This window comes from Micrasema longulum, unplaced genomic scaffold (assembly GCF_059751315.1).
Source record: "Micrasema longulum isolate JH-2025_06_02 unplaced genomic scaffold, ASM5975131v1 h1tg000210l, whole genome shotgun sequence".
Taxonomy (NCBI): Eukaryota; Metazoa; Arthropoda; class Insecta; order Trichoptera; family Brachycentridae; genus Micrasema; species Micrasema longulum.
Genome location: NW_028277415.1, coordinates 752598 through 780079, shown reverse-complemented (window position 1 = coordinate 780079; position 27482 = coordinate 752598). Strand labels below are relative to the sequence as shown.

The 27482-nt window shown below is 32.6% G+C and overlaps 1 protein-coding gene across 1 annotated transcript in view; it reads right to left on the bottom strand.

The window, feature by feature from the left end:
• The window catches only part of Vps13 (vacuolar protein sorting 13C), a 68065-nt gene that overhangs the window by 24420 nt on the left and 16163 nt on the right, over window positions 1-27482 (bottom strand). The window contains exons 15-39 of the mRNA XM_088243395.1: window positions 25355-25424; window positions 24595-24742; window positions 23612-23877; window positions 22899-23036; window positions 21066-21180; window positions 20645-20877; window positions 19350-19505; window positions 18897-19136; window positions 17039-17257; window positions 15490-15774; window positions 14205-14505; window positions 13487-13665; window positions 12891-13076; window positions 12315-12409; window positions 10693-10826; window positions 10000-10143; window positions 9704-9909; window positions 9453-9590; window positions 8842-9015; window positions 7729-7931; window positions 7540-7648; window positions 5815-6006; window positions 3706-3981; window positions 1915-2145; window positions 637-852 (exon numbers count right to left, since the gene is read on the bottom strand). Coding sequence (XP_088099521.1) covers window positions 637-852; window positions 1915-2145; window positions 3706-3981; window positions 5815-6006; window positions 7540-7648; window positions 7729-7931; window positions 8842-9015; window positions 9453-9590; window positions 9704-9909; window positions 10000-10143; window positions 10693-10826; window positions 12315-12409; window positions 12891-13076; window positions 13487-13665; window positions 14205-14505; window positions 15490-15774; window positions 17039-17257; window positions 18897-19136; window positions 19350-19505; window positions 20645-20877; window positions 21066-21180; window positions 22899-23036; window positions 23612-23877; window positions 24595-24742; window positions 25355-25424 — 4654 coding nt within the window. The remainder of the gene's footprint in view (window positions 1-636; window positions 853-1914; window positions 2146-3705; window positions 3982-5814; window positions 6007-7539; window positions 7649-7728; window positions 7932-8841; window positions 9016-9452; window positions 9591-9703; window positions 9910-9999; window positions 10144-10692; window positions 10827-12314; window positions 12410-12890; window positions 13077-13486; window positions 13666-14204; window positions 14506-15489; window positions 15775-17038; window positions 17258-18896; window positions 19137-19349; window positions 19506-20644; window positions 20878-21065; window positions 21181-22898; window positions 23037-23611; window positions 23878-24594; window positions 24743-25354; window positions 25425-27482) is intronic.

Here is a 27482-nt window from a genome sequence, read left to right as displayed (position 1 = left end):
ACTGTGTATATTATAAAATATTGTGAGAAAAAAACAGAATAATGAAAGAGAGATAATGTGAATCATAATAGTATTGATATTAATAACATGTCTTTAACTTCCTTTAAAAGTGAAATTTCCAAAAATAATTTAAGTTATAATGTTGTGCCTTGAATCCGCAGCCTATATTATGCAGGTTATGTGCAGTTCTGTATGAAGGCACATAATAAATGTACACTGTATGGTCAACTATAGTTGTATTATTTATTATAATGTGCAACTGTGTGACCAATATTCATTTAAATTTCTAGAATTATTATAAGTTTTGTATGATTAGTTATTTTATGTTATGTATAGTTTTTATGTGACAACATTTACAATAACAATATTATGTGGAAGCCTCTAATTGGACTTTATGATATGTATTTATGGTATAATTGATTCTTATAAATGTATAATTGTCTGTTAGCTTTCCAATGAAATAAAATAAAATAAAAAAATAATAAATAACAGGAATATTTTTAGAAGAGGACTAAAAGTTAAATTTAATTGATCATTTATTATGATTTATTTAAGAACTTTGAGAAAATATGAAAGTACTGAATAGTATTTAATTGGTAATGAAAAAATGTTGATAGATGATTAATGTCTTCTTACCCTGTAAGCTAAGCTGAGTCCAGTTTTGTTCAGCATCCAGAAGGGACAGTAGAGGGTGAAGTGTTGGCTCCCATTGACTGTGGTGCAGTGCATTCCCAAGTCTAAGGTCATTTTCATTGTACTATCGTGCGAGTCAAATGACCAGACACTGAATTCGGGACCGTCTTCGGGAATCTCTCTAGTGCAAACCCAGCATTTTTCCAGATAATCTGGTAGCTAAATGAAAAAGAAAATTCTATAGAAAATCATTTTTCTCGAGCATTATCTTATTGAAACAAACAATGAAATTACTTGCCACACCATTCATTCATCATTCCCTTCCCACACATAATGGTGCATTGGGCACTGCAGTGGTAACCCAACTGCAGCGTATCTAGATTGTTTTTATTGTGTTGCATGAAGGTAAGATGATCAGTCTTGCACTTGAGGTGCATGAAATATTCTAGTGTTAAAAATATTTAATGTTGAGAATCTAACCCGAGACATCTCGCATGGTAGGCAAACCTGGTGACCATTTTTGACCACGAAGCGTACTAGGACTATTGTCAATTATTATTAATTTATTACCATTAAAATTATTTTACTGCCTTTTATAAGTAGCAGATTGGAAGTATCAGTTTTATTTTTTTATAAAATGAGTCCTCAAAATTGAAAAGCTCTGTTTCTAGGCGGATTAAGAATACAGTGCTGTGTGTGAAACAGAGCCAGAACCCTGGACAAGTGTTTTTAACTCAATTGCTGCTCTTAGATAAAAATCCTAAATACGGAAGTCAAGTGGAGAGAAGTCCGCCTCCTGTGTAGTAGTTGACGCATTCACCGACCATTTTTGAGGTCCTGGGTTTGATTCCTGGCAGGGAGGAAGTAAAATATTGATTTTAAAGGTTATTCAAACTGCAATATTTCATTGTTGCTGGACTGGCACCTGAAGTGTATGACTGATAACCTTACCAACATATAATAGAAGATTGAAATACGCTTAATTTAGTTTAACAATGCAGTGCCCTATGCATCACTGGGTGCGGAAAGGTATACAATAAAAATCGATCCTAGGCAAAGAGTGCTTATTTTTTCAAAAATTTTAATAAGAGCTTTCATTACAAAGCTGCCAAGAAAAAAAGCTACAGAGTCTTGTATGTTTGACCCAAAAAAAACTAGTTGTAGTGAGAAGCTTTACTCAGTATTCAAAGATAAAGAGGAAGGTACAAAATCACAAAATACAATCAATTGAATGCCATACCAATTAAAATTAAGTTGATATATTATATGTAGTATCATTACCAGCACAACGATGCTTGTACTGCCGGGCTCAACCTGCGGCAGGTACAGGGTGTCTCCAGGCTTCACGGGGTGCTCCAGGGGGCTCTGGATGCCCTGTGGGGAGACAACAGCGGCCACAGGCAAAGTATTTTGGAACACCACCGCCGGGCGCAGGGCGATGTTGTAGCAAGCGGAAGCCATGGTGTGGCGGACTGTGTCTGCAAAGAATACTTGCTCCATCTCCCCGACCACCTGTTAAATTCGCAATTTAAATATCAAACACAATATACAATAAATATCACTAATCTTTAACCCTTAGGACCTGAAATAAAAATGAGTGGCCAGAGCCACCCGCCCGAATAAAATGACAAAAATGGGGTAACTTTCATGTTTTTTATTAAAAATTTATACTACAACTACCATCTAATGGAGAAAAAATAAACATTTCTCATAAACAAAGGTGTAAAGTGGCCACTTAAACCAGCCAATGACGGGTCATAAGCCCTGTAAATACTTAGACTTCCATATTCCGTTCTCAAAAATTTTTTCACTCTCTGTTGCAACAAATTTAGAAATAAATACTCGATTAAACAAATTTCTATTTTAAAGTACGGAATAAAATAAATCAAATTTTACAATTGATAATCGAAGTTTGAAAACTGGACAGACCAAAGCGTAACCTTTTTTACGATAAAATAATATGGAAAGTAACACTTCTTAACCAAGAGAGCAAAAACTGGATCCAAGGACTGTGCAGTGTACAGTGGCCGAAAAACAAGAGAAGGAGAAATGAAACACTGTGGTTTTGCAAAAGATGCTCATAGAAACCTGGTCTTCACCCAAGATCGTGTTTTAAAAAATACTAAGCTGAGAAAAAAAATGAATAGTCTTGAAATTAATCATAAAAGGTTTTTTGTAAACTTTCTTGGTTTCTTTATTCTTAATCTATATTCTATCTTTTCTATCTTTTTGCAAGAATTTAATTTAGACATAGCAAGCAAATGAGTTCAAAGCGTTAGAACATTTAAAACCGTTTTAATTTTACCGGGCCGATCATCAGCGTTAATGATTTCATCCAAGTTTAATAAAGTTTTTTTTGTAATTTAGAGAACTTCATAGTACTAACGTCACATAATATTCAGTGACTTAAGTATTCATTTTAGTTATGAAAAATGTTTTTCACATTTTGTATCAAAATTAGACTACGATAAAAAGGGTTAAATGTATAATTTATTTGAAAATATAAAACATTGTTATCAGATTGAGGTCATCAAACATAATTATTTAAGCATAATTCCATAAAAAACAATAAAGTACATATTATTTTTAGCTTTGACCACTTTTGTAATGAAAACTATTACTATCAATCCTTCCATAAAACCATGCGAAACATGTTGCAAAAGTCAATTGCGTAATAATTGTCACAGTAAAAATAAAAATACAATCTATAAATCAATTTATAGAGTATTTACTTCAAGTTTTTATTTCTATCATATTTTTCCCTTCATTTAAAATATATTTTTTCTTTTATGCATTTATGTATTCATCAAAAAAACATTCCACAATATTTACCTTAATTATATATATATATATATGTATATTTTTATGTATATATATTTATTTTTCATTTTTATAATTTACCCAAATATTTCAATTTTGAGGCCCATTTTCAACAAGTTGTAAATAATTTTAGAAAATTAAAATCAAGTTGTAGTAGAGTGGGGTTCGAACCTCGGAGCTCTGATCTGTGAGTCCGCGACACTAGCCAAAGGATAACAACCCGATTTGTATGTTATATAAACTCAAATATACCTTTATAAAGAACTTGTCCTTTTGGGTCCGATTCTTGTTGGCGCATGAGAGTAATTTGGTTTGTTTGATAGAGTTTTGCAGGTCTTTCCAAATAAAAGGCTTGACAGAGACATTGTACCCCTCCATTGAGAAAAACACTTCTCCCGTGGGAGTGTGTACAGCTCGCAGGGGAAGATTCATGACTTCTTTTGGCTCCACTGTTCCTAGGGACTCCACGTAGTTACCTGACACTGTCATGAAGTGCACTTCCACCGGCACAGATAGATGGTTGGACACCTGAAAAACAATAAGTCACAACAATTGTCATAATAATTTAAATAAATTTGCACAAACTAAAACATAGTCACAATACTTTGAACAAATATTTAGAATTGAAATCTTTATTTGATATAAACATTTTTTTTTTAAATAAAGGCTGTGATAACTTCGAACTAGGTGCCTAGGAAAAATTTGGTAACTACCCAAAGTAATATTTTTCATAGAGGGTTGAAAATGTTCGATGGTATGCAAGAATTGTTAGAGCAGGCAAGGAATCTTGCAGTCTTTTGTAAGTTACGCTATATGTATATTGAATCTTTCATGGATAGAAAAGGGGTGTTATATTAATATGTAATTTCAATTGTTTTTTAAAAATATTTACATACCTCTGCAAAATCAGAAAATCATACTTAAAATAGTGATACGTATATGTTTATGGATAAAATAACTTCTTCCTTTAATTTGAAGTTTTTACAATTGTTATTTATTTTTTATAATTTTAACACGTTGACCGCTGTTCTGCCAAAGGTGGAAAATAGATAATGTCATTTTTTCACGTGAAATCACGTTAACGATGTCCCTAGTTCTTTTAATAAAATATTTTATTATATATAACATTCAAGCGCAGTGCCAATGAATAAACAACTTGCCACGACAGTTGCCGGTGGAATATTGACAAATAGAAATAACATACTGTGATAACGCGTAATTGTGTGATCGACACCCATGCACTACCTTTATCACCCACTAATCCATGATCGGCAGTCAACAGGTTAAGATTAAAATAATAAAGAGTAAGACATAGGCAAGTACAAAGCATTCATATCGGATTATCACATTGACCAATAACAAAAATGTTTCAGTAACGAGGCATCATGAAATCAGCTTCACGATTTTACACTTAAGTGATTTAAGGTGTTTTCTGACACAGGACCTTTTTTCCACTCACAAAAGGAAAAATTTTCTCTAAAAAATTATAAGTTTAGTTTCATTTACGAAAAACAATATTGTTATTTATTAGTATTATTATTTTTAGAGAATAAAAGGTTTTTTAGTAGTTGTTTTTTTATTTTTTTTTAAAGAAATATTTGCATTCTTATGATTTACCCAAATATTTCAATTTGAGGGCCATTTTCAACGAGTTGTAAATAACTCAGTATTAGAAGATGGGAATCAAGTTGGGAGACATTGCCCAAGCGACCACTACCCCACCACAGTGCACTTTTATTACTAAATAAATACACTTAGAAAAGTTAAACTACCATTATTCAGCCATCATAAAATGATGAGCGGAAATATGTAAAGTCTATATTCATACATGTCGGATATATTCATGCATGGTGATCAATAATAATAATTTAGATAATATCTATGTACCTTAGAGGATAAAACACAGGAGTAAAATACGGAAATCCACTTTTTGCCGTTTTGCAATTTAAAATGAAGAAATTATCGCGATAAACTATTTTATACGAAAATAAAACAATAAAGTCCACTATCGTCGTAAAAATGATTTTTTTGTTGAAATAAAAATCCAAAGTCCACTTTTAATATAAAAAAACATCAGTAGTCCCAGATACCCTATTTCAATATGTGCTATTATTATCAAAAAAAGCATTGTTTGACAATGAAAGTTATTTATAGGTTGAAATTATTTCATTTGGTTTAAAAGCTATGATGTTTTTGAAATCCCACAATCACAAAATCTGATTTCCTGAATATTGTAAAAAAAAAAAAATATATAAAACTTTATAACTGTACTGTATGTTTCCTAAATAAAATAAAATAAATAAAATTGCATTCAATGTGACTTCGGTGGTTTACCCTTTGAGGTACTGATATTATGTATACCTGTATGACGCTGCGAAGTGAAACTTGGATGGTCCCTTCTACCATAGCCACCTCCGAGATAAGACCACAGCCCTCCAGGGCAGACAGCCCAGTGGACTCTGTTTGAGCAGGAGCTAAATTGCCTTTTAAAGGAAAGTAGCGCTTGTCTGCACGGACAATGGGTAAACACAATTCCGTATTTATCTCTTTAATCTAAAAAAATTTGTATAAAGCACAAACTGAGTACATAAAATAAATATTATTAATAAATGCCTTGACAGGGGTTGCGCCCATATTGAAAAATACATATACTTTTTTTATAAAATAAATCTCAAAGAATAAGTTCAGCTTTGTTTGCAATTTAATTTGTTTACAATCAATACAAAAGTTAATATGTACAGAGAAAGTAATGTATTAATCAAGCACACAAAAGTTCATAATATTTTTGTGAAAATTTGAAATATCTTTAAATCATATATCTTTTTTATTCAAAGAAATGATAAGTTTTGAAGCATCCATTTTACCAGTTAATTTATGAAATCTACGATTTTTTGGATAACATTACATAAAACGTTATACTATAAATAATATTTATTTTTATGTCAAAGCTGTAGTTCTTTTTTGTGAGAATTTATTTATTTATTAAAAAAAACTTTTTATCAGAAATTTGATATTGTTATATTTTTGTTATAATTAAAAACATAAGACTATTTAATATTGTTTACTTTTAACTTTTGTTCATAAAGGGTCTTTAGGTCACAATCACCAAAAGAACTGTCGGTGAAACAGAAATAAAAACAAGCACAACAGAAAAAAATATGTGTAAACGGGTAACCCCCGTTGATTGCGGGAGATACGTTCTGGACATGGCAGCGATAAGCTAAATTTTGCAATCAACGGGAAATTTTTCACAGAATTCCATCGGATATTTTTCAGTTTATACTATATCTGCACTAGCCGATTCGCCAATCATTTTAAGGCAATAAAAGTTTTCAATCAAACCAACCTTTGCTTGCTTTAAAACCTGTTAACATTAAAAGATTTTAAATGATCCCAAAGATTTTTAGTTGTCTTTTTTTTGCACAATTGATGGCACCGTCAGGCAATTTGAAATCCCTGCCTACAACTGTAACCACCATTTTGTTTTTTTTAGTTTCTTTTCTATTTAGTGAAAAATATTGCTTTATAAGGAATCCGCACTCGCTGGGGTCGCAATCTACGGAGGTTACCTGTATTTACCTAATTTAGGCTTGTAGTTTTATCAAACAATAAAATAAAAAATACAAGTTACTTTAGTTCCGTTTGACAAATTAAAGAAAACGATTACATAATAAAGAAGAAAAAAATATTCATGTAAAAATATAAACTTTTACTATAGCACGGTATAGGCTTTCATATTCCCTCTTCATAAAAGAGGACACCCACTTCATTCGTCGCCGTGCACATTATCATGACCTTAATTGAACTGTCTCGCCCATTTCCTTACCATCGAATCACTTATTACATGTTTTCCGTACACCTCACAGATCTGATGATGAATTGATGAACTGGTTTAATGTTCTTCGCATTAAGAAAATAAATCAGACTATATCACAAGTAGCGAAGCTCCACGAAACAAACACAATGGTGTCTACTCCTTCTCAATAGTTCAGGGAAAGAACTACGCATGAGCAAAACTACCATCGCAGCGCTGTGATGGCAAGACAAGCCTTGTATTTATGTATACATAAATGTATGATTACTTACCTTGACATACAAATTCCATGAAGGAAGATCTTTATTGAGACCTGTTGTAGTTACAAGTCCTGAACGAAGCTTCAATGGAAGAGATTCACCATGTTCCAATGTAACAGAACTAAAAATAGAACAAATCATTGTGTCACAATGAAAACATTTTTATATTCATATAGTAATAATAAATACATGTTTACTTACTCGTTGATAACTGGATTAACAGTTTCTAGCAAACTGCTGTCGTTTGCATCCGTATACACGGAGAAAGATCCATTTTCTAGCAACATTACAACAGTCAGTCCAGTCTCGTTCTTCATAAGATATGGTGAAGAGATTGAAGTAGATTCCTCCAATACTCCTCCTTGGACGGCAGAAGAAAAGGATTTCCCGAGTTGAGTAAACACCTGAAAATATAAAAGCAATCAATCAATCTTAAAACAGTAAAATCATTATTTAATGTAACACATGGTAATAATACATAGTTCATATTATCCGCATCGTGGTAAGGGTTGGCTACTACAAAAGATCAGAATTTAATTCCCAAAAAGATTGACACCAAATATTTAGGTGTAGAGTGTTTTATAAATAATATTTCATGGTCCCTGGACCAGCGCTTCAATAGTAAGACGGGTCATTTCACCTTCGAAACATACTTAAATACATATGTATAGTCCCCAATGCACAATAAGAAGTAAATAAACATAAGAGAGAGAGAGGATGATAAAACTTGTCAAGTGGCAATGATTTTTCTTAGGTCATATTTTTTTAACTGTTCAGCATTGGTTGAACCCTTTATAGGCCACCTAGAACAAAGTGGTGCATAAATATTCCACCAGAATTGAGGTATTTATTTTCTAATATTTCGTATTGATAGTAAGTCTTACGTCACAAGAGTATTGTAATAACGTGCACTGGTGGATCAGTCTTCCACTCAGATTTTTAAAATGTGATATTGTCTTAAAAAATAAATATTTTATTAGGTTTGCAAGATATAAATCAACACAAAATATGTGCATTATAAAGGGTTAATCATTTTGTAATCCAAAAAAAAACCCAAATATAGAATTTAATAAAATAATCCTGGAAAAATGGCATCCGGATAAAATAAATTTATTAGATATAATGGGCATTGTAAAAAATTATGACAAAAAATATTATATGTAAACTTTTTTTTGTGGTCTACATTTCATCAAATTATGACTTTTTTTCAATTTTTGTTAGATGGCCAAAAACATTAGGCAAATGGGCATTTTATTCACATCCCAATCAAATCCAAAGTAACTAATGAAAAAGAGAAATATGTGGGATATTTACTTGAAGCGCGGTATTGGTAATGGTGAGTTCGAGGGGTTCTGAACTAGTGAACTCGACAGCAAGACTCGGTTGGGGTCGGATGATCTCTCTCTCCCCCTGATCTAAGTGTTCATCCCCTACTGGAGAAGTGGCCAGGCTGCCATTGCTTTTCGGAGCATCCTTATTCATTTGTACCTAGAAACAAGTTGAATAAAATAGTTAGCACTTTCAAACAAAAAAATGTGTCTTTCTGTTAATCAGTAAGTCCGCTGAGCTAGGACAGTCAATTTATTTTATATTTATAAATTAAGGGATCTACCTAGTTTTTTAATTAAACTAATTAATAGGTTAAAATGTTTTACAGAATAAGCAACGTTAGAGTGCATTTTATTTGACAGGCGATGGGCAAAAGTATGAAATAACTTAATTTAAAATTCTCGGAATGCAGATAAAATACGGATAGCATCTTAACGAAAATAAAAAAAAAACATATTGTGATGCCTAGATGATTATTTTTTATGTTTGATATAATTAGATAAATGAATATAGTTGTTACCATCCTAGTACCAAACTACTTATTATTTTGTTTACATAATAAAACAGTAAAAAAAAATTGTTTAATTATCACTTACATGCATTTTCAACTGCCACGGAATGTGTTCATAAACAGTTTCATTCAACACTTCAACTGGCTCAAGAAGCGGTTCCCACAATGCCAGAGAATCATTATAGTAAGAAAGTTGCATAGACCATGTGGATTCCATACTCAACTGAAATAATTTTTAGGTCACTGAATGTACAAATTTGAGAGCTTAAAATTATCACTTGTTATTACAATGCAGTATCACTATAGATTGGTAAAATATTATCAAGTTTTTCAAACCTGGCCACTCCAGTCCTTGATTTGGGCCTGCAAAGAAGCTTGCATAGTCAACATGGGAATAGTTTCAGTGCCTAGACCAGCCTCTATAGACAGTATAATAACAGGAGCAGCCAGGAGACAAATTTCTCCGGCCACGGGAGCCACAACAGGAGATGATGGAGTCTCATTAAATAAACTACCTCCCTCTAAAGCATCCTCTGCTAGTTCTATATAAAACATAATTCAGATTAAAATAATAATAATTTTAAGATGTGTCAATAATTTTGAAGTAGTAATGAATGGTGAATTTACCATACCTGTTTTCAAGAACCAGTACATGTACTCTTGAAACGGTTTGACTTCCCATAAATCTTTATAAACAGCGACGGTATTTTGTGTCAGTGCGGCGTCATCAGATTTAGTCATGGTCACCATCACTCGATTCAATAATTCAATTGTGGCTGGAATGACAATGTTATTTTTGTTTTAGATCATTTATATTGTTAAAGAGCAATTTTTTTTGCAGATTCTACAGTATGAATGTAGATTAATAGAGACTAACAATTTTCAAAATTAAATTTATAGGCACACATTTTGAAATTTTCATATTTAGCAATAAAACAAAGCAAAATAATATATTTTGAAAGTTCACTTCATCATAAAAAAAAACAAACAATCCGTTTCCTCGTAGGTGTAGGCAGAGAGGGTAGAATGCCATACCACTCCGTCTTAACATACCGACTTCGCTTACTCTACATTCATGCATCCCATGCACTCACGCTGATTATAATATGTATATCTATATATGAGCTCTTGTGCTTAGTATGGGAGTGAAAATATCAACTAATATGTATACAATAGTGGAAAAGAACAAACTATCGGTGTAAAAGTTAGATTAATGAAGGTGTGAGGGATTGTTCCTAGGGTGTGCGGGCAATCATCTATTTTGTACAGTCCTCATTAATGATGAGTCCCCGAGATTTTTATCAATATCTATTGTATAAACAAACCTGGCGACACATTTAGTATTATATCGGTCAAGGTGATATCCACGTGCCATCCTCTATTTCCTGGGGCGGAAGCATTCAGAGACACGTCACAAGGCACTAAGACAGAATAGCGACCGGCGGATCGCACGCCAGACCTGTAAAAATCAATTTATTTATATTTTTCCAAAAATATTTACATGTGTAATTGTAATGTAATCTATATTTGAAGTCCTGCTGAAATTAAAGCAGATTATTCAGGAGGTTCTAATTTGTATTTTTTTATCTAATCTAACACATTCAGCATTTGTCTACATAGTGTCGCGATACGCTTCTAAATACAGTGTTTTCTGTTTGCGCATGACGTTTTTTATCATATTATTGCAAACGAGTCCCTTTCTTTTTCAACGCAACTATTTGTCCGGGGGTTTCCCATTCATCAGCCGGCCAGAATCCCTTCTCCGCCCTCTCCTCACGGCTCACCCCTCGCTTTTCGTCTCCCGACTGACAGGTGTACATGCGTTCCTTTTTGTTCTCCAGTCTTGATTAAAAAGGCATTTAAACAACTCGTTGCCGGGCAAGATTCCCTTCTCTCAAAAGACGCAGTCTATTTCACGGCTGACCACTCTCCACTATATACTTTTAACTACCATACTTGAGGTACGAGGTTCAATTTCTAACGGGCTTGTTGTAAAATATTTTTTATAAATATGATGTTACACTGAAATATCGCATATTCCCTGGACTGGCACTGAGGCGTACCTTTATGTAACACATTATCAAGATACGCTGTACTTGGTGTTCCAGTGCAGTGTCCTATGCACCATTGAATTTGGATAGGGGTATGATGATTGTTAACCTTTTGAATCACCTTATTACCAAAAGAACTTAAATTTAACTCACATTGTAACAAGAGCAAAAGAAGAGAGTTGCTACTCGATCAAGAGTTAATATATGAATAGTAGCTTAGGTGTAAATATTTTAATTTTTCATATATTTTCTTGTGTTTAAAAAATAAATTTATATATTATTATTTGTATAAACATGTTTATTCTGATCTTTCCGGCTGTTAATTTTTATCTGTTATTCATTGTTTTTATAAATGTAAATAATATTATTAAGTCAGTATAAATATAATCTTCACCAACAAGCTACAAAAAGTGGCTTGGTGGGATTTTAGTTTTAGTAAAAATATAAAAAGTGAAATTTTTTTTAAATTGTAAAAATGTATAATTATGCTATTAAATAAAAAAAATAAAAAATAAAAATCGGGTTCTGGTCCTGTGGCTAGTATCTCGGACTCACGGACCAAAGGTCCGTGGTTCGAATCCCACTCTACCCCAACTTGATTCCCATTTTCTAATAGTGAGTTATTTACAACTCGTTGAAAATGGCCGTCAAAATTAAATATTTGGGCAAATCATAAGAACGCAAATATTTCTTTTTACTTTAAAAAAAAAAAAAAACTCCGAACAGTAAAAAGTGTATTTCGGGTCTAATAAAATTGGCCATCCCTGCTGTAAAGTACTCTAAATGGTAAGTGAATTACTCTCCCGAGCTACTATTTCAACTGTCAAGATTGTTTTTTTTTTACTGGATGATAAAAACACATTAGTACATAAAATGAACATAATGTTGAGTCTTACTTTCCAAAACGGCAAGTAAAAAGCTGGAACTGTTGAATGGAGCCATTCATTACTTTTTGATCTTCTGTCATCCTCATCTTGAACGATATTTCATTCTGTAAAAAGAAAAAACTAGTTGACTGGGAGATGTTCTCAAAAACTTACATGGAATAAATAATGTTGTAAAATATTTGTGAAAATAGATACATATATGTCAATTATTGTCCAAATCATTTTGATTATGCATAACATTTTCCTACCTATCTAAAAATATTTCAACACCTCGAAATCCATATTGATTTTGTCTGATTCATAACATTATATCTATACATATAACTAAAAAAACAATGCATTTAGACTGTGTACCCAATTACACTACAACAATAACATGTCAATCAAATGTACAAAATTCAGGCACAAATCAATATTAGATTTTTGGTAACAGTTTGAATATCTTTAAGCTCGTAATTTGAAGAGATCTGCTAAATGAACCGGATGATCAATGTGTTAAGTTTAATTAGTTTTTAAATAACAATATTTACAATAAAATAACCACAAAGTTAGTGCTTCAAATATAAACTTTATAACAATATTTACATTGAGCACGAGAGCCTGGCAGTCCTTGTTTCCCTCCATACACTCGACCAGAATGATGTCTGGTTTCTCCACCTTGAGATTGATGGTCATCATTCCCTTGGCCTGCGGTTTAGGAGCAGATACGGAGACTACACTAGCTCCAGCCTTGGAGCTCTCCTTACCTGATCGGGAACTTTTCTTCGATAGCTAAAAATATTTAAAATAGTTAATGTGTAGTAAAGTAAGGATTTAAGCCGGTTTTGTTGAAATATAAGTAATGGAATCTAGGGATATTTTATTTCTTAATTAATACCTCTTACAACATTGTTCAAATAATGCTCTTTGAATTTGTAGTTTTAAATTCATAATAACTTGTGAAAGTGCCTCTGATGCATTATATCACATTCAGCATGCATGTTTCCAAATGACGAAAACCCATACTCGTTTCATTGCATCAGAAACAAACAACATTATTTTTTAAATAACAGCTATTACTGTGATTTACTGTATTATTTCAAACTTAATTTTCGGGCATCTGTTGGCTAATATTGTTTTATTGAAACTTATTACTTAAAGTATAGATAAATACCAAATTATTATTTTTTTAATTGATTTACCTTGGTAGGACGAGAATGGCTCACTTTAACAGGAACAACTTCCATAACCTCGATAGGCTGATCAGCCGTGGGTACAGGAGGTGGACTCATTACAGATAAACCGCTAGTCACAAAATCTGCAATCTTCATAAGGAAGTCCATAGAGAGAATCAGGTTGAAACTAAATATTCGGACGTCCACTGAAACAGAAGAGTTGATAATTTTATTCTAAAATGATTCAAAGATGTATATAAAATCTCAACGATTGGTCCATATTTATTACCATAACTCAGAATTCTTGGTAAAAGAGAATACGTGTGATTTTTACTGCAAGGTCTGACAACACTCAACTTTTGCAGGCTGTCGACTTCGCATCCGACACAGCCAACACCGAATTCTCTTTGAAACATTTTGTAAACCACATAGTTAAAATTAAGATGATTTTGGACTAGAAACATTTTTTTTTCTTGTTTTTTTGTTCATCACAACAGGCCAGGGGCCCAATTACTGTGGTGAATTACAGCACAGAATACCCAGGCTTGAGAAAAATCATATTTTTAATTTTTTTATTCTCACCAGGAATCGAACCCAGAACCTTCCGCGTGTGAGTCGAGTGTCTTAACCACCACACCACGGAGGCCACCTTAGGGCCGCATTATGTTATTGAAATATTCAAAAATAATTGAATACAAGAAAGTTGAGATTTCCAAAGCAGATTAATTTCTAAAGTTGCACTTACTGAATGTATCAGATTGTTTCTGAGTGTAGGTGACATCAATCATACTCCTCAACTTTTCATCGGTGTCTCTGGATATGTTACTAATGGAGGTTTCACTGCCGGCTTCTGCCTTCCTGGACATGAAGCGGGTTATCTTGGACTCGCGATTGGGCCTCAGGTCATCCAGGAGACAGTCCACCAGGAGAAGGGAAGTGTACATGGAGTCGTTGGAAAGCATTTTCCCTTTAATGGACAACAGAAGTAGGCTGAAGCGTGCTAAGCCTACTTCATCTGAGCTTCCAAGCGGTGATTGTACTTGTGACTGTAAAAATACATTTATAAATGTACCATTAATCTAAGACTAAGAAAAACAGGTTTCTTAAAATTCATATTTATAACAACAAAATTATCACGAAAAAAAATCTCACAAAGGCGTGGCCTGTGTCTGGGTATACATTTTATTTTCAAATTGAAATTAAGGCTGCTGGAAGAATACGATAGATATCAAAAAGTTAAAAAATGAGTGCTGGTATTAAAACTATTCATTAAAAAAATAAGCTACTTAAATCTGTTTTTTTATCCATAATTTCAACAAAAATTTCAATCGAAACATATTTAAATAATTAATCTCTATCATATTGTCCTTATGAAATGAATTGAACAGTTTTGAAGCTATGAAAAAAGAGCGTCTTTGCCCGAGTCTGGATTTACAATAAGGGATTTCAAGTAAACTATTCAATCTTTGACTAGATCTATTTATTTTTTTAGGAAATGAATGTTGGCGCATAAAAACATATTTGAGACATTGCTGGCAACAGATTTCTGTAGCTTCGAAAGTTCAGCTTCCTGAAATAATTTATTGGAGGGAAAAGTTGGAAAGGGTATGGAAGACAATATCAGCTAAATGTCTGCCTCTATTAGCTAAATGCTTGCTGTTTTTATAACATTTTTAATCACATTTTCACAAATTTCAACTGGTATTTTATTAAATATTGTTAAATTGATATTGTTAAAATAAATTGATACTAATGGTTAAAAAAAAATTTTTTTTGATCAAAGCTAGTGACACAAACAGGAATGAACCATACCTGTAAATTTTTCCCAAGTCGTTAAAAAATCCGTGTTAAGTCGGAGCACTTGTGTAATGCATTCATAAATATATATATATGCATACATACATATACATACACACATATAATATACATATTTACATATCATACTTATACATATATATTATATTACGTATTATGTTTTTACATATAATTGGGCATCTCTATATATTATACTTTTGTTTATCTATGCTTACATTTGGGGAAGTTTTAGTCATCATCTCGATTGTGAGACTGTCCATGGTGAAGGTGAACTTCATAACAGTCCTGGTAGTAGCAAGAGCATCAGGTTCTTTTTTCTTGGCTGCAGCCATGGCTGTTTCGTTTCGTTTAATGGTAGTGCCTTTAGAGGACTCCATGCTGACACTGGTTTTTAGAACTGTCTTCTGTATCTCCGGGGAAGCTTTTGTTTGAGAACCTTCAGTTAAGTTCTCCGATAACACCTTCATTAACATCTTAAAATCTTCATTACCAACAGTAAGCTAAAAACATTAAACATTGAAAACCATGTAACAAAAATTTTAAATTGTCGTGGTTTTTATAAAAACTCTATTAAACAATACTTCTTGCAATATCACCAAACCTGCTATTTTCCATGCATTCATATATTTATTTATTTTTTCATTGAATTCTTTATGTACATAATACGAAAATATAAGTACATAGTTTTATCATCATCATTCCCTTTCCATACCTAATGGTGCATAGGGCACTGCATTGGTACACCAATTGCAGCGTATCTTCATCACTTTTGAGACATGAAGATAAGATCAGTCTTAGGCTTCGGATGCCAGTCCAGGGACTATGAAATATTCTAGAGAAAAACCATATTTTTAAATTAATATTTCATACCAGCCGCTATGTCAGGAATCAGACCCGAGACCTCTTGCTTGGTAGGTAAATGGGCTGACAACTACACAAGTTTAGAGTTTTTTAGGTTTTAAAATTATCTTTATAACGCAATAACACGACATTACCATACTCCTATCCACACTAGATAGTGCATAGGGCACTGCATTAATGCACCAAATAGAGTCTATTTCAATTCGTTCAATTCATGCCAGTCCGGAGACAAGGAAATATATTATGTTGACTTTAGCCCTTTATAGGACTCATATTTCGTATTGCAATTCTTATCAAATACATATTTTTTTAAAGATATCAAACATATTGCATTTGAAAAAGCAAAGTGAAAGATTGACCTATTAGTGTACGTTATTACGATACTCTTGCGACATAAGACTTACTATTAATATGAAATATTAGAAAATAAATACTTAAATTCTGGTGATATATTCATGTCCCACATTTTTTTTATTTAGAAATAAAAATAAATATAGATGTTCCTGTAATCTACGTAGATATTTCAGTTTCGGGGGGCATTTTCTACGAGTTGTATATAACTCATTAGAAAATGGAGATCAAGTTGAGGTAGAGTAGGATTCGAACCTCGGATCTTTGATCTGTAAGTCGGCGACACTAGCCACAGGACCACAAGCCGATTAAAATGTTCTTGGTGTCCTATAAAGGGTTAACAGGAATCGAACCTGGGTTCTCGGGCATGATAGGTGATATGCGCCAACCACTATTCTAAGAAACATATTTGTCCCCACTTAAATGTTTTTTTCAGGATTTTGTCCTGTAAGTAGCCATCAAATCGAAAATCCTTTTTTAAAGTTCTGGTTCATTTCGCACACACTGGATTTTTTTCTGCAGACAACAGGTAAAAACTGATAATATTTTTACCTTGATAGCCTTCATTCTGCCCGACAAGTCCATGTCAGGTATCTTACTGTACCAGGCACAAGACAAGTTCCGTTTGACGATAAGGCTGAAGGTGGTCGGTTTGAGTAACATCTTTTCATTACTGACACCATCCACGGCGGGTGTTAACATCACTCTAGACAACTTGAATTGATCCAGAGCTAAAGTCAACTCATCTATCACCACAGGATGTTGCTCGGCCTATAATATGCAAAATCGTATCAATCAAATATTCACATAATTAAAAATGCCAATCAAAGCGGCAACCAATAAGAAACGAGCCAAAAGAGAAATAGCATTACAAAAATGAATTACCTTTTTTATAATATGGATTGTAATCAGTTTTTTAAATTCGGTGGGATTATCAAATTGCATAAATTAAAAAACCTTTTGAGAAGTATTAGATATTTCAACAGAGATAGAAGGCCTCTTTGCGAAGGAAATACGAAAATCTAGGTTTTTACAAGGCTGAGAAAAGAATAACTGACCAATTAAAAAAAGAGGTGCTGCGTTAGTTTGTTGGTTTGGACATGTAGAGCAAATGGACAGTAAAAGAACGGCTACAAGGATTTTCAATACGAATGTTGATGGGTGCGGAAAATGGGGAAAACCGAGAAGTCCAACGAATACTTGAAGGAGGAAGCGAAATAACTATATAGAGGAGTGGTGAGGTGTTCTATCCACTCTGCCCACCTCTACAGTGAAATGACATGACGGTTTGTTTGTCTATTTGTTTTGTTCATAGTTTTTTACAGAGTCTTATCCCTCGAATGGGTTAAAGTGATCACCTTGCACACTGCAACATTTACCACTTCACCTTTACTAAACATCAATTTATTTAAATATTTTAACTTCTTTCATTTTTGTAGAGCTGAATCTTTTATTAGAATGGTGGACGGCACAGAGTGTAGAAATCCTTGTCCACATCCGATGGTGCATAGGGTGCTGCATTAGTACACCAGATGCAGCGTACCTCAATCATCAATTACACAAAAGTAAAGTGATCAGTCTTACGCTTCAAGTGCCAGTCCAGGGACAGTGGAGTATTTCAGTGTAAAACCACCTTTGAAACAAATATTTCACATGAACCCTTCCAAGAATCGTACCCGGGACCTCAAGCATGGTAGACAAACGCGCCAACCACTACACTACATGGCGGACTAATCTCCGCTTGATTTTCTTTTTCAGGATTTTCACTTGAGAGTAGACATCGAGTCAAAAACACTCGTCCAGGATTCTGGTTTTATTTCACACACAGAACTGTATTGCACACTAATGGAAAGTGACCGCTCAAACCAATCAATAAGAAATCCTTATAGTAGACTTCCACATTCCCTTCTCAAAAAGGTTCTTTATCTCTGTCAATAAAATCACTGAAGAGTCAAATTCATTACTTGTCTCAAAATATTTCTGAGAATTATATAACATTTAACCTGAGCAATAATTCGTGTAAATTACATAAATAGTTTTGTAAATATGCAAAATGAAACAAGCAGATAAATCATGAATGTGTTTGAATAACACCTACAGCTTAAAAAAAACATTTAAAATTAAATTTGAAAATGCATAAAATGATTGTGGTATAGTCCATTAATTAATAAGCAACAAATGCCGTGTACATGAACTCAAATGCGTTTTTGTAATATTACATACATAACTGTTTCCCTCATTATTGAATTTCCGCAATTGGTGCAAAACACTGGGAGATCTCTGTGGATAAAATTAGTTGAAACCATGTAAAACAATTATTTCAGGAAAAGAAGAGGATAGGGGATAAAATTTGAAGGCCAGGGATGGTTAAAGGGTTACAAATACATTAAAATTAAAAATGGTAACTCACATCAACGTTGAGATCAATAAACTTGTTTGTCAAGGATATGTACCCAAAATCAACCATAATAGCAAAGACGCTTTGAGAGTTCTCTGGAGCAACAACAATAGGAGCCTTCAGGCGAACGTTCATGGCTACTTTGGTGGCTTTTTCATAAGCGTTTTGTACATTGGCTTTTGCAGATTCGGCTGCCATTGCCGAAGCATTCTTAATAGCTTCAACTGCGGTTTGGAAATTGTTGAGGAAACTCTGCAAAATCACACAAAATTAACCAGTAGAAAAAAAGTGTGGATTTTATAGAACTAAGTGGAAAGAGTGGCGGGGTGACCTTACAATTAATAATAAGAATGGTCATTTGAAAAAATTGCAGCAGCATCAAAATAACATGAAAAAATATTCAAAAATAATACAGTAAAAAAAACATGAAACTTCATCGTTTGATAAAATGAACAAAATACTCACCAACATTGATGTTACAAACCAATTGAGAAATACAATTCGTATACAACTAATTTGTGCATCTACTGTCATGTCATTGCTGTCGACGTTGGTATAATGATCCATATTATACAAAACCAACTGCAGTGTTAGGGCATCACCACCAACAATTGAGAGAATCTACAAAAAAACATACATGGGATATTTCAATACAATAATTATTTTTTGAGTAAATAATGAATTATCCATTTAATATAGCCAACTTTTCATTTGAAAATTAACCAATCGTATAACTTTCAACTTCCTAGCCCCTCCGCTTCCTAGCCCACACCCCCACACATTCAAATACCTTTTCAACATAGCCCAGTTTTTATTTAAAAATTAACCAATCATATAACTTTTAACCTCCTAGCCCCTTCTGTTCCTAACCCCCCACCCCCGCACATTCTGAAACATATGTTTGGATGCGATGATGATTGCATTCCCCTATAAGTATGCATGTAATTTATGTATTTTTTCATAAATACTGTGTATAATACGGTGATTGTAAAGGTGAATGTGTATTTTAGAAGGGGCGGGTATGTCTCGAAACCGGTAGACATAAAAAGTCGGTAAGTGGTTAGATACTAATATTTACTAACATTAATATTTTTTAAACATAGAAAATCGATTATGAATCTAATTTTTTTAATAAGATACTTTAATTACCCCTTTTTATTGTAAAAAAAACAATAATCATATGTCGTATTTGACACTGCAATTATACCCTATAATGTTGCCGCACCACATTTTTAGCATTTTGGCAGCCAAAAATCAGTATAATTATATATATAATTAATTAATTCATATTAATAATTCATATTTTTTCCCATCATAACAGGCAAAGAGGCTCAATACTACAGCGGTGAATTATACCACAGAGCACCCAGGCTTTAAAAAGCATCACATTTGAATTTTTTAGATTTTACCGGGAATCAAATTCAGAACCATCATGTGTCTATAATCTTAGCGAATAAATCACGGAGCCGGACAAAGGCTTATTTTTACAAAAAAAAAAAAAATACACTTTGTAATTTACGTAAAGATCACCGGATAACAGAAAAAAATACAACAGATAATTCAAATAAAAAACCGTCAACGACTAACTTTAGTTAAAAATAGATTTAAGCAAATCAGCTTTAAGAGGCTCACTTCAAATTAAAATAGTAATAATTGAAAAAGGGGGTTAACTTTGAAAGTATCATACATTTTAGTGTTTTACTCAATACTGCACAGCAATATCAGCACAGTATTTATAATTTTGTATAAAGTTATTTTACCTGTTTATGTATAGTGGCCGGATTGTGATCAATAACCCTAATGTCTTGCAAAGTGGCGTTAACTTGGGTATAAGAATTTTTCATGATAAGTCCCACTTTGAGCCCCGTTACAGCCATCAGGGCTAAGGATCGTTCTTCAGTAGCTATTTCAACTCCAACCTGTTCCATAACCATGTTCACCTTGAGACCAATTGTCTCTACATGGCCTCTTTTCTTTAACTTTGAAGCGATTTCTAATAAATGAAAGAAAAAAGATTAACATAGGGAAAAACTACGTAAAATAATAAGTACAAAAGATATGTCAAGTACTTCAAGACACACGGCTCAATAACCCAGAAAACCTCAAAAAACTGGTATCAGTTCATTAATGTAGTGAGTCTATATTATGTAAACAAGTTTGATTATTATGTATTGGACTTACGAGTGGCCCTCCCCGGTTTGGGAAAAGCTGTTTCTTCGTCCTCAAGAATGGTTGATAGCGGTGTACCAGCAGAAGCCATATGCCCCTTAGAACCCTGAACTGCATTTAATCTCATCTGAAATAAACATTTCAACCATGTAATCATTATGAACAACACAAGTACAAATAATAGTCCACAGCAAAAAAAACTACCCATAACAAATATTATATTTTTAAATGTATATTTATATTTTTAATAAAGCAGTTCTTATGAATCCCATAAAATTACTGCGAATTTACACATATCAACTCACAAAATCATACACTTTTACAATCATATGGACGTAGTTATGCAGAAAACCGCCAGTCCACAATTTTGAAAAAAAGAGATATTGGTGTTAAAACTGTAATAATCATCTTCTGAAAATAGTGTCGATCACAGAAACTTCCAAACTCATTATCTGACCCACATTTTCCTCATCATTTAATATGTATAACACAATGTTTTTTTTAAAAAATGAACATATTAATGTTAATATGTGCAAGCCTTATCTCCCAATTAAAAAACAGCTGGTATTTTCAATTAATTAGGTTTTTTTTATATATTATTTTAACATATGTATGTATTTTTTAATATATATTTATGGTAGTACAAAATTTTGACCAATCTCTTCTTTTGACCAGTCTGTTTTTTGGTTGGCTGGAAGATATTGCTTTTAGCAATAAATCCGCCAAAGTACTTATTCTTTATACTTGAAGTTTTAAATAAATAAAAACGGCATTTCTTAATACGCAGAAAACATCCACAGTACTCTAAAAATCATTTAAACTGGTCAAATACATAATTAGATTCTTGTTTGTAGTATAAAAAAACCTGATGTATTCGTTGTTTATCATTTGTCAAGTCAAAAACATTAGAACTGTTGTGTAGATTTCAGACTCTTTTCATAAAAGTGCTATTATCTCAGTTTCACTTTTTTATGGCTGGCTGCTGTCTACATAACTATGTTCATACAATAATCGCATTATCCGGATGAATAAGTGCCAGACGTTATCCGGATATGCAGAAGTCCGGATAGTTGGATTGACCCTCAAATTAAGGCAATGTTTTTATTTGTTTTTGTTGGCGGCCTCCGTAGTGTAGTGGTCAAGATGCTTGACTCACACACGGAAGGTTCTGGGGTCCCGGTGAAAACCCAAAAAAATAAATGTGATTTTTCTCAAGCCTCGGCGTTCTGTGATGTAATTCACTACTGTAATTGGGCCTCCTGGCCTGTTGTGGTGAAAAATATGATATAATTTACTCTAAGATCACGTTTTGATTGCTTTTGAAATAATACAGCGAATTGAAATAACATTAAAACTTACTTAAACATATCCAGCAAAGTTAATTGCTTTGACGAAAAAGCTCATTTACGAGCAGCGAGGTCCTTCTTTCGAGGTTTTATTTCCCGATAAAGATCCAGATATTTGGCAATCTAGACGTCTGGAGTTCGGATAAACAAAGTTCTACTGTAGTATTTTGAAAAGCAAAAATAAAATTCAATATATTTTTTCAACATTTTTTTTCAACATTTACTATTTTTTAAGTGCTACACCGTCACCAATTTTTGGGTTGATCACTAGAAGCTCTGTTGCCCCCAATTCCGCCTCAACCCCAAGTAAAACATCTTCTCTAGCAGGGTTTTCAAACTGAAATAACTTTTACTAAACATAGTGGTCCATTCCACTACAGTCAATCAACTTAAAAACAGCTTATATTATCTGTTGAAGGATCAATGAAGAATGAAGGTGTTCTAAAATAGGCGTACCAGCAAAGGTTGCTTGTCTACAATCCAGTAATGATAAATTTACCTGGTAATTACTTGCAATGGTGATCAACTGACGAATGCCTTCTTGATGCAATAAAAGTTGTAGAATTGTAAAGTCTAATTCTATCAATTGTTCGACAGATCCATAACGGCTATGGAAATCAGGACAAATCTTGTTTACCTGAAAAAAGGAGACAAAATCTCAATCCTAAGAAAACTTACTTTGCGCTATACATTTCTACCATCAAATTCAATTATCCATAGATATTGTGCAGTAAATGTATAAAACAAAAAGATCAAGGTTATTTAAATCAAAATGAGAATATTATGGTAATGAAATGGTATTGAATCCAGAAAAATTCCAAAACAAACCTCTCCTAATTAAAATATATTTTAGAACATGGGCAGGTATTAGAGTTACATAATATTGGACTCCATAAATATTTTTATGTGGTTCGAAAAAAGGTTATAGTGCATCTTTCTGCAAATAAGTTACCAATTTGTCATACATTTCTATGAATGTATGTGTATCCACGAATGTAGTAAGTATGATATATTGCATACCATTTTGCAAGTTTCAGCAATAAACTGCAATTTCAGATGTCGGCTAATCCTTAGCTTACATTGGTTAAAAAGTAAGATTAAACAAAAGCTGCAAATTGGCACCATTAGAAGTTATTTAAAACTGAACATAAAATTGAAATCGCAATGTAGTAATGATGCATTTTCAATGTACATATAAGGTATTAGACTTACATTACAGTATTTAACCGAGAATAAATAAGGTCTCAAATCTTCTTCCCCTCGTGGTGTTCGGACAAGATGCAGTGGTTCAGCGGTAGATGAGCGGTAAAGTATAAGATCCGCTCCTCCAAGACGGGCACTCGCCTCCAGGGTTAGAGTTCGCTGTACGGCATTCAGCTCTAATCCATTCAAGGCAAAGGAAATGACACGATGCACTTTAGCACCCTCTAATTTCATCGGAGATTCTAGAGACTTCTTCATTACGCATAGAGTGAATTCTAAAAATTAATATAAGACAAATTAATGATTATTTATTTATTTACTGATTTATAATAATTGTACACACGTGAACCGTCAACCAGTTCAAAAACCGTTTGGATGGTTTTTTGAAGGAAGAAGAACGCAGACAAAAAGCAGTACACGAGATATAGACAAAATACATTAATAAAAGATCAGCAAAGGCTGCTTGCCTATAACGAATAATGATAATAATAATAATGAAAAAGACAGTTAACATAAGTTTTGTAACAATGGATATATCGGATATGCCCGAACTCACAGAGTCGAACCAATTTTAATGTTTAAATTAACAATTTTAAAATACAAAATACATCATCATCATCATTCCCTCCCGCACCTAATGGTGCGTAGGGCACTGCATTGTTTTACCAATTGCAGCGTATCTTGATCATGTTTGTTACATGAAGGTAAGATGATCAGTCTTACGCTTCAGGTACCAGTCCAGGGACTATAAAATATTCTAGTGTGAAAACACCCTTTTAAATAAATATTTCATATCAACCATGCCAGGAATCGAACCCGAGACCTCTTGCATGGTAGGCAAATGTGCTGAGTGTTATAAAAAAACCGACTGAAATAATACCGGCTAATGAAAGAAGGAAAGACTGTTAAATAGGTAGTTCTGCTTACTCTTCCTCTATAAAAGTAATATTTTATTATAGTAAAATATTTATTTTATCTATGATTTATTTTACCTCCCATTATAAAATTAGCCTCTACTTCGGTCAACTGCACAAAGTCATCTTCTAAAGTTGTTTTAGATTTATCAGTTTGCCTCTTTTTATTTTCCGCGGGGTCAAAATATTTCAGCAACGATAAACTTGATGATCGAGATTCACTTTGCTGAAAAAATTGTATAAAATTCACAAATGAAATTATTCTTTAACATTTACAACACAATTTTTGAAATAATATTTTATTGTTGAATCAGATATATCTTAGCGTCCGAGTAGATAGCGTCCAGTAGACATACTTATTTTGTAAATTCTTCAATAGTCGACTACACCGACTCGTCGGCAATAAGTATGGAGAAATTGAGTGTTTCATTTTCCATTGTCAGTTTTAGAGTAAAAATTCTTACAGCGATAAAATCAAAATAACTTAAATTATTCTAATGTTATAATTTTTTAAACACATATAATTATGTACCTACCAACTTTTCTGAAATATTTTATCATTACTTATGTATATCTATAAAGCATAATGTCATTCGGTACTTTTAAAAAATAAAATTGTTTATTAAATAAGTATCTACATATTAACTTGTTATATCATAAAACGCTTGAATTTTAATTTCATGTATGTTATGTAAAAGCTCTCTGGGCGTATATAGATAATGAATAAAATAAATAAACAACTGACTATTTTCTTGCATCAAATTTAGTTATAATAAAATACAATAAATTCTATAATAGACCTTGGCTGTACACTAGAAACATTTTTTTTAAATCTCACCTTAATTGGGGTAACTTGTTCATCCTTGGGGAATGGAACACTGACCAGAATTTCAATCAGTGTGATTAACCTGCATAATTAATATTAAGTGAATACATACTTTTCTATTCAAAACATATTTTTATTTTTATTTATTTAATTTTACAATACGCCCAAGGGGCATTTACAAAAAATATACAGTTAAGTACAAACATAGTGCGTAAAAATTTAAAAGATAAACAATACATTTCGAAACAATAAGAAGCATACTGCCATGCAAAATAAAAAGTGAAACTTTACATAGTAAAAAGAAAAAAATAATTTTATATGGATATAATAAAAGTAATTGAATTAAAAAGCAAATTGTAAGTAACTTGTAAAGAATTCAAACAAAAAAATAAATACATTTTCATATACTTATAAGCATAAAAATAAATATACAGGTAACTACAAACAAAGAAAGTAATAATTTTATAAATACACAACACATTAAAAGAAATAAAAAAAGATTTTATATACATGTAGAAACAATAAAAAGCAAACTGCAATGCAAAATAAAAAGCGAAACTTTGCATTAAAAAAAAAAAGATTAAAAAATATGAATATAAGAACAATGTTAAAATTAAAAAACAAATTGTAAATAACTTGTTAAGAATTCTAAATATATATATACACACATATATACACATATATACGTATAAAAAAATGTTATTAACAAATTAATCTTAAAAACAAATAATGAAAATTAGTTAACAGTAAGTATATGTGTGAAAATAATATAATATACGGTACACAAAAATATTTGATAAATTAATATCAGAAAGAGATAAGATAATAATAATACACATCAAAAACAGAGAAAGAATTGTATGAAAAAGAAAGTTTTATTACGACATTAATAATTTGCTTCAAACAGTGCATTTAAGAACGTTTTAAAATTAATAATTGTCGTATTAAAAATGTCTATTTCACAAGTAAATTTGTTGGCTAAGGAATGTAAACGCGGAATCGGAGAGTGTCGTGCATAGTTAGTACCCACGTATGTACTCGTAGTTGCAAACAACTCCGTACTTCTAGTGACTCGATTAGGTATTTTGAAGTTAATGAGATTCAGGAGTTCACAACAATCGAGCTCCGAATTTAAAATTTTAAATAAAAAAAGGAGGTCATTTATTTTTCTACGATCTTCTAATAAAATTAAATTTAAAGTGTCTATTGTACCTACAATTATGATATTTAGTTTTATATAAATTGCGTGCATGAGAAGATGTATGAACGTAGAGGAAGCGAGGTCTGTATGCCAAGATAGAGTGATATGGCGTTCTATTCTCTCTGCCTACCCCTACGAGGAAACGGTGTGATGGTTTGTTGTTGTGTTGTTGTTATAAATTATCCTTACACTGTATAATATTCACCTGTCTGAAGATTTTTACATTTTTTTTTTTTTTTTGCACCACAACAGGCCAGGAGGCCTAATTACAGTGGTGAATTACATCACAGAGCACCCAGGCTTGAGCAAAATCACATTTTTAATTTTTGTGTTCTCACCGGGAATCGAACCCGGAACCTTCCGTGCCTGAGTCAAGCGTCTTGACCAGATGCCCATTAGAGGGTGAAAGCGCTAATTGGTCAAACAAATAAGTGGAAGTGTACCAAGTATTTTTTAATTAATAACTTACATAAGTTATTACATCATATTGTTTACAATTAGTATACAAGAAAACTAATTTTTTCTTCTTGATCTTTTTTTCTATTTTCTACTAATACCATTACCCCATTTCTCCGTAAGGTTAGGCAGAGAAGGTGGACCGCCACACACGTCTTTCTTGGCATACATTCCTAGCTTTTTCCACATTCATACATGTCCTTTGGTTGTGTCTGCTTTTGACATGACCACGTCATGTCTTTCTTAGTCGTCATTTCCTATGTTACCATTCGTTCTCGCCATACATATCTGGTTTACAATTCTTTCATCATCCATTTGTTCAACATGGCCTAACCATCTTGGCGACCCTGTCTCAATCTTATCATTCTTATTTTCATTCGCCTAAGAGACTGCATTCACTCTGCTTTCATTCTTCGTCTGCCAGGTGTTGGGACAAAAACCCCATTGAGTATTTTTATTTTCTTTTAGTTAAAATTTACAGAG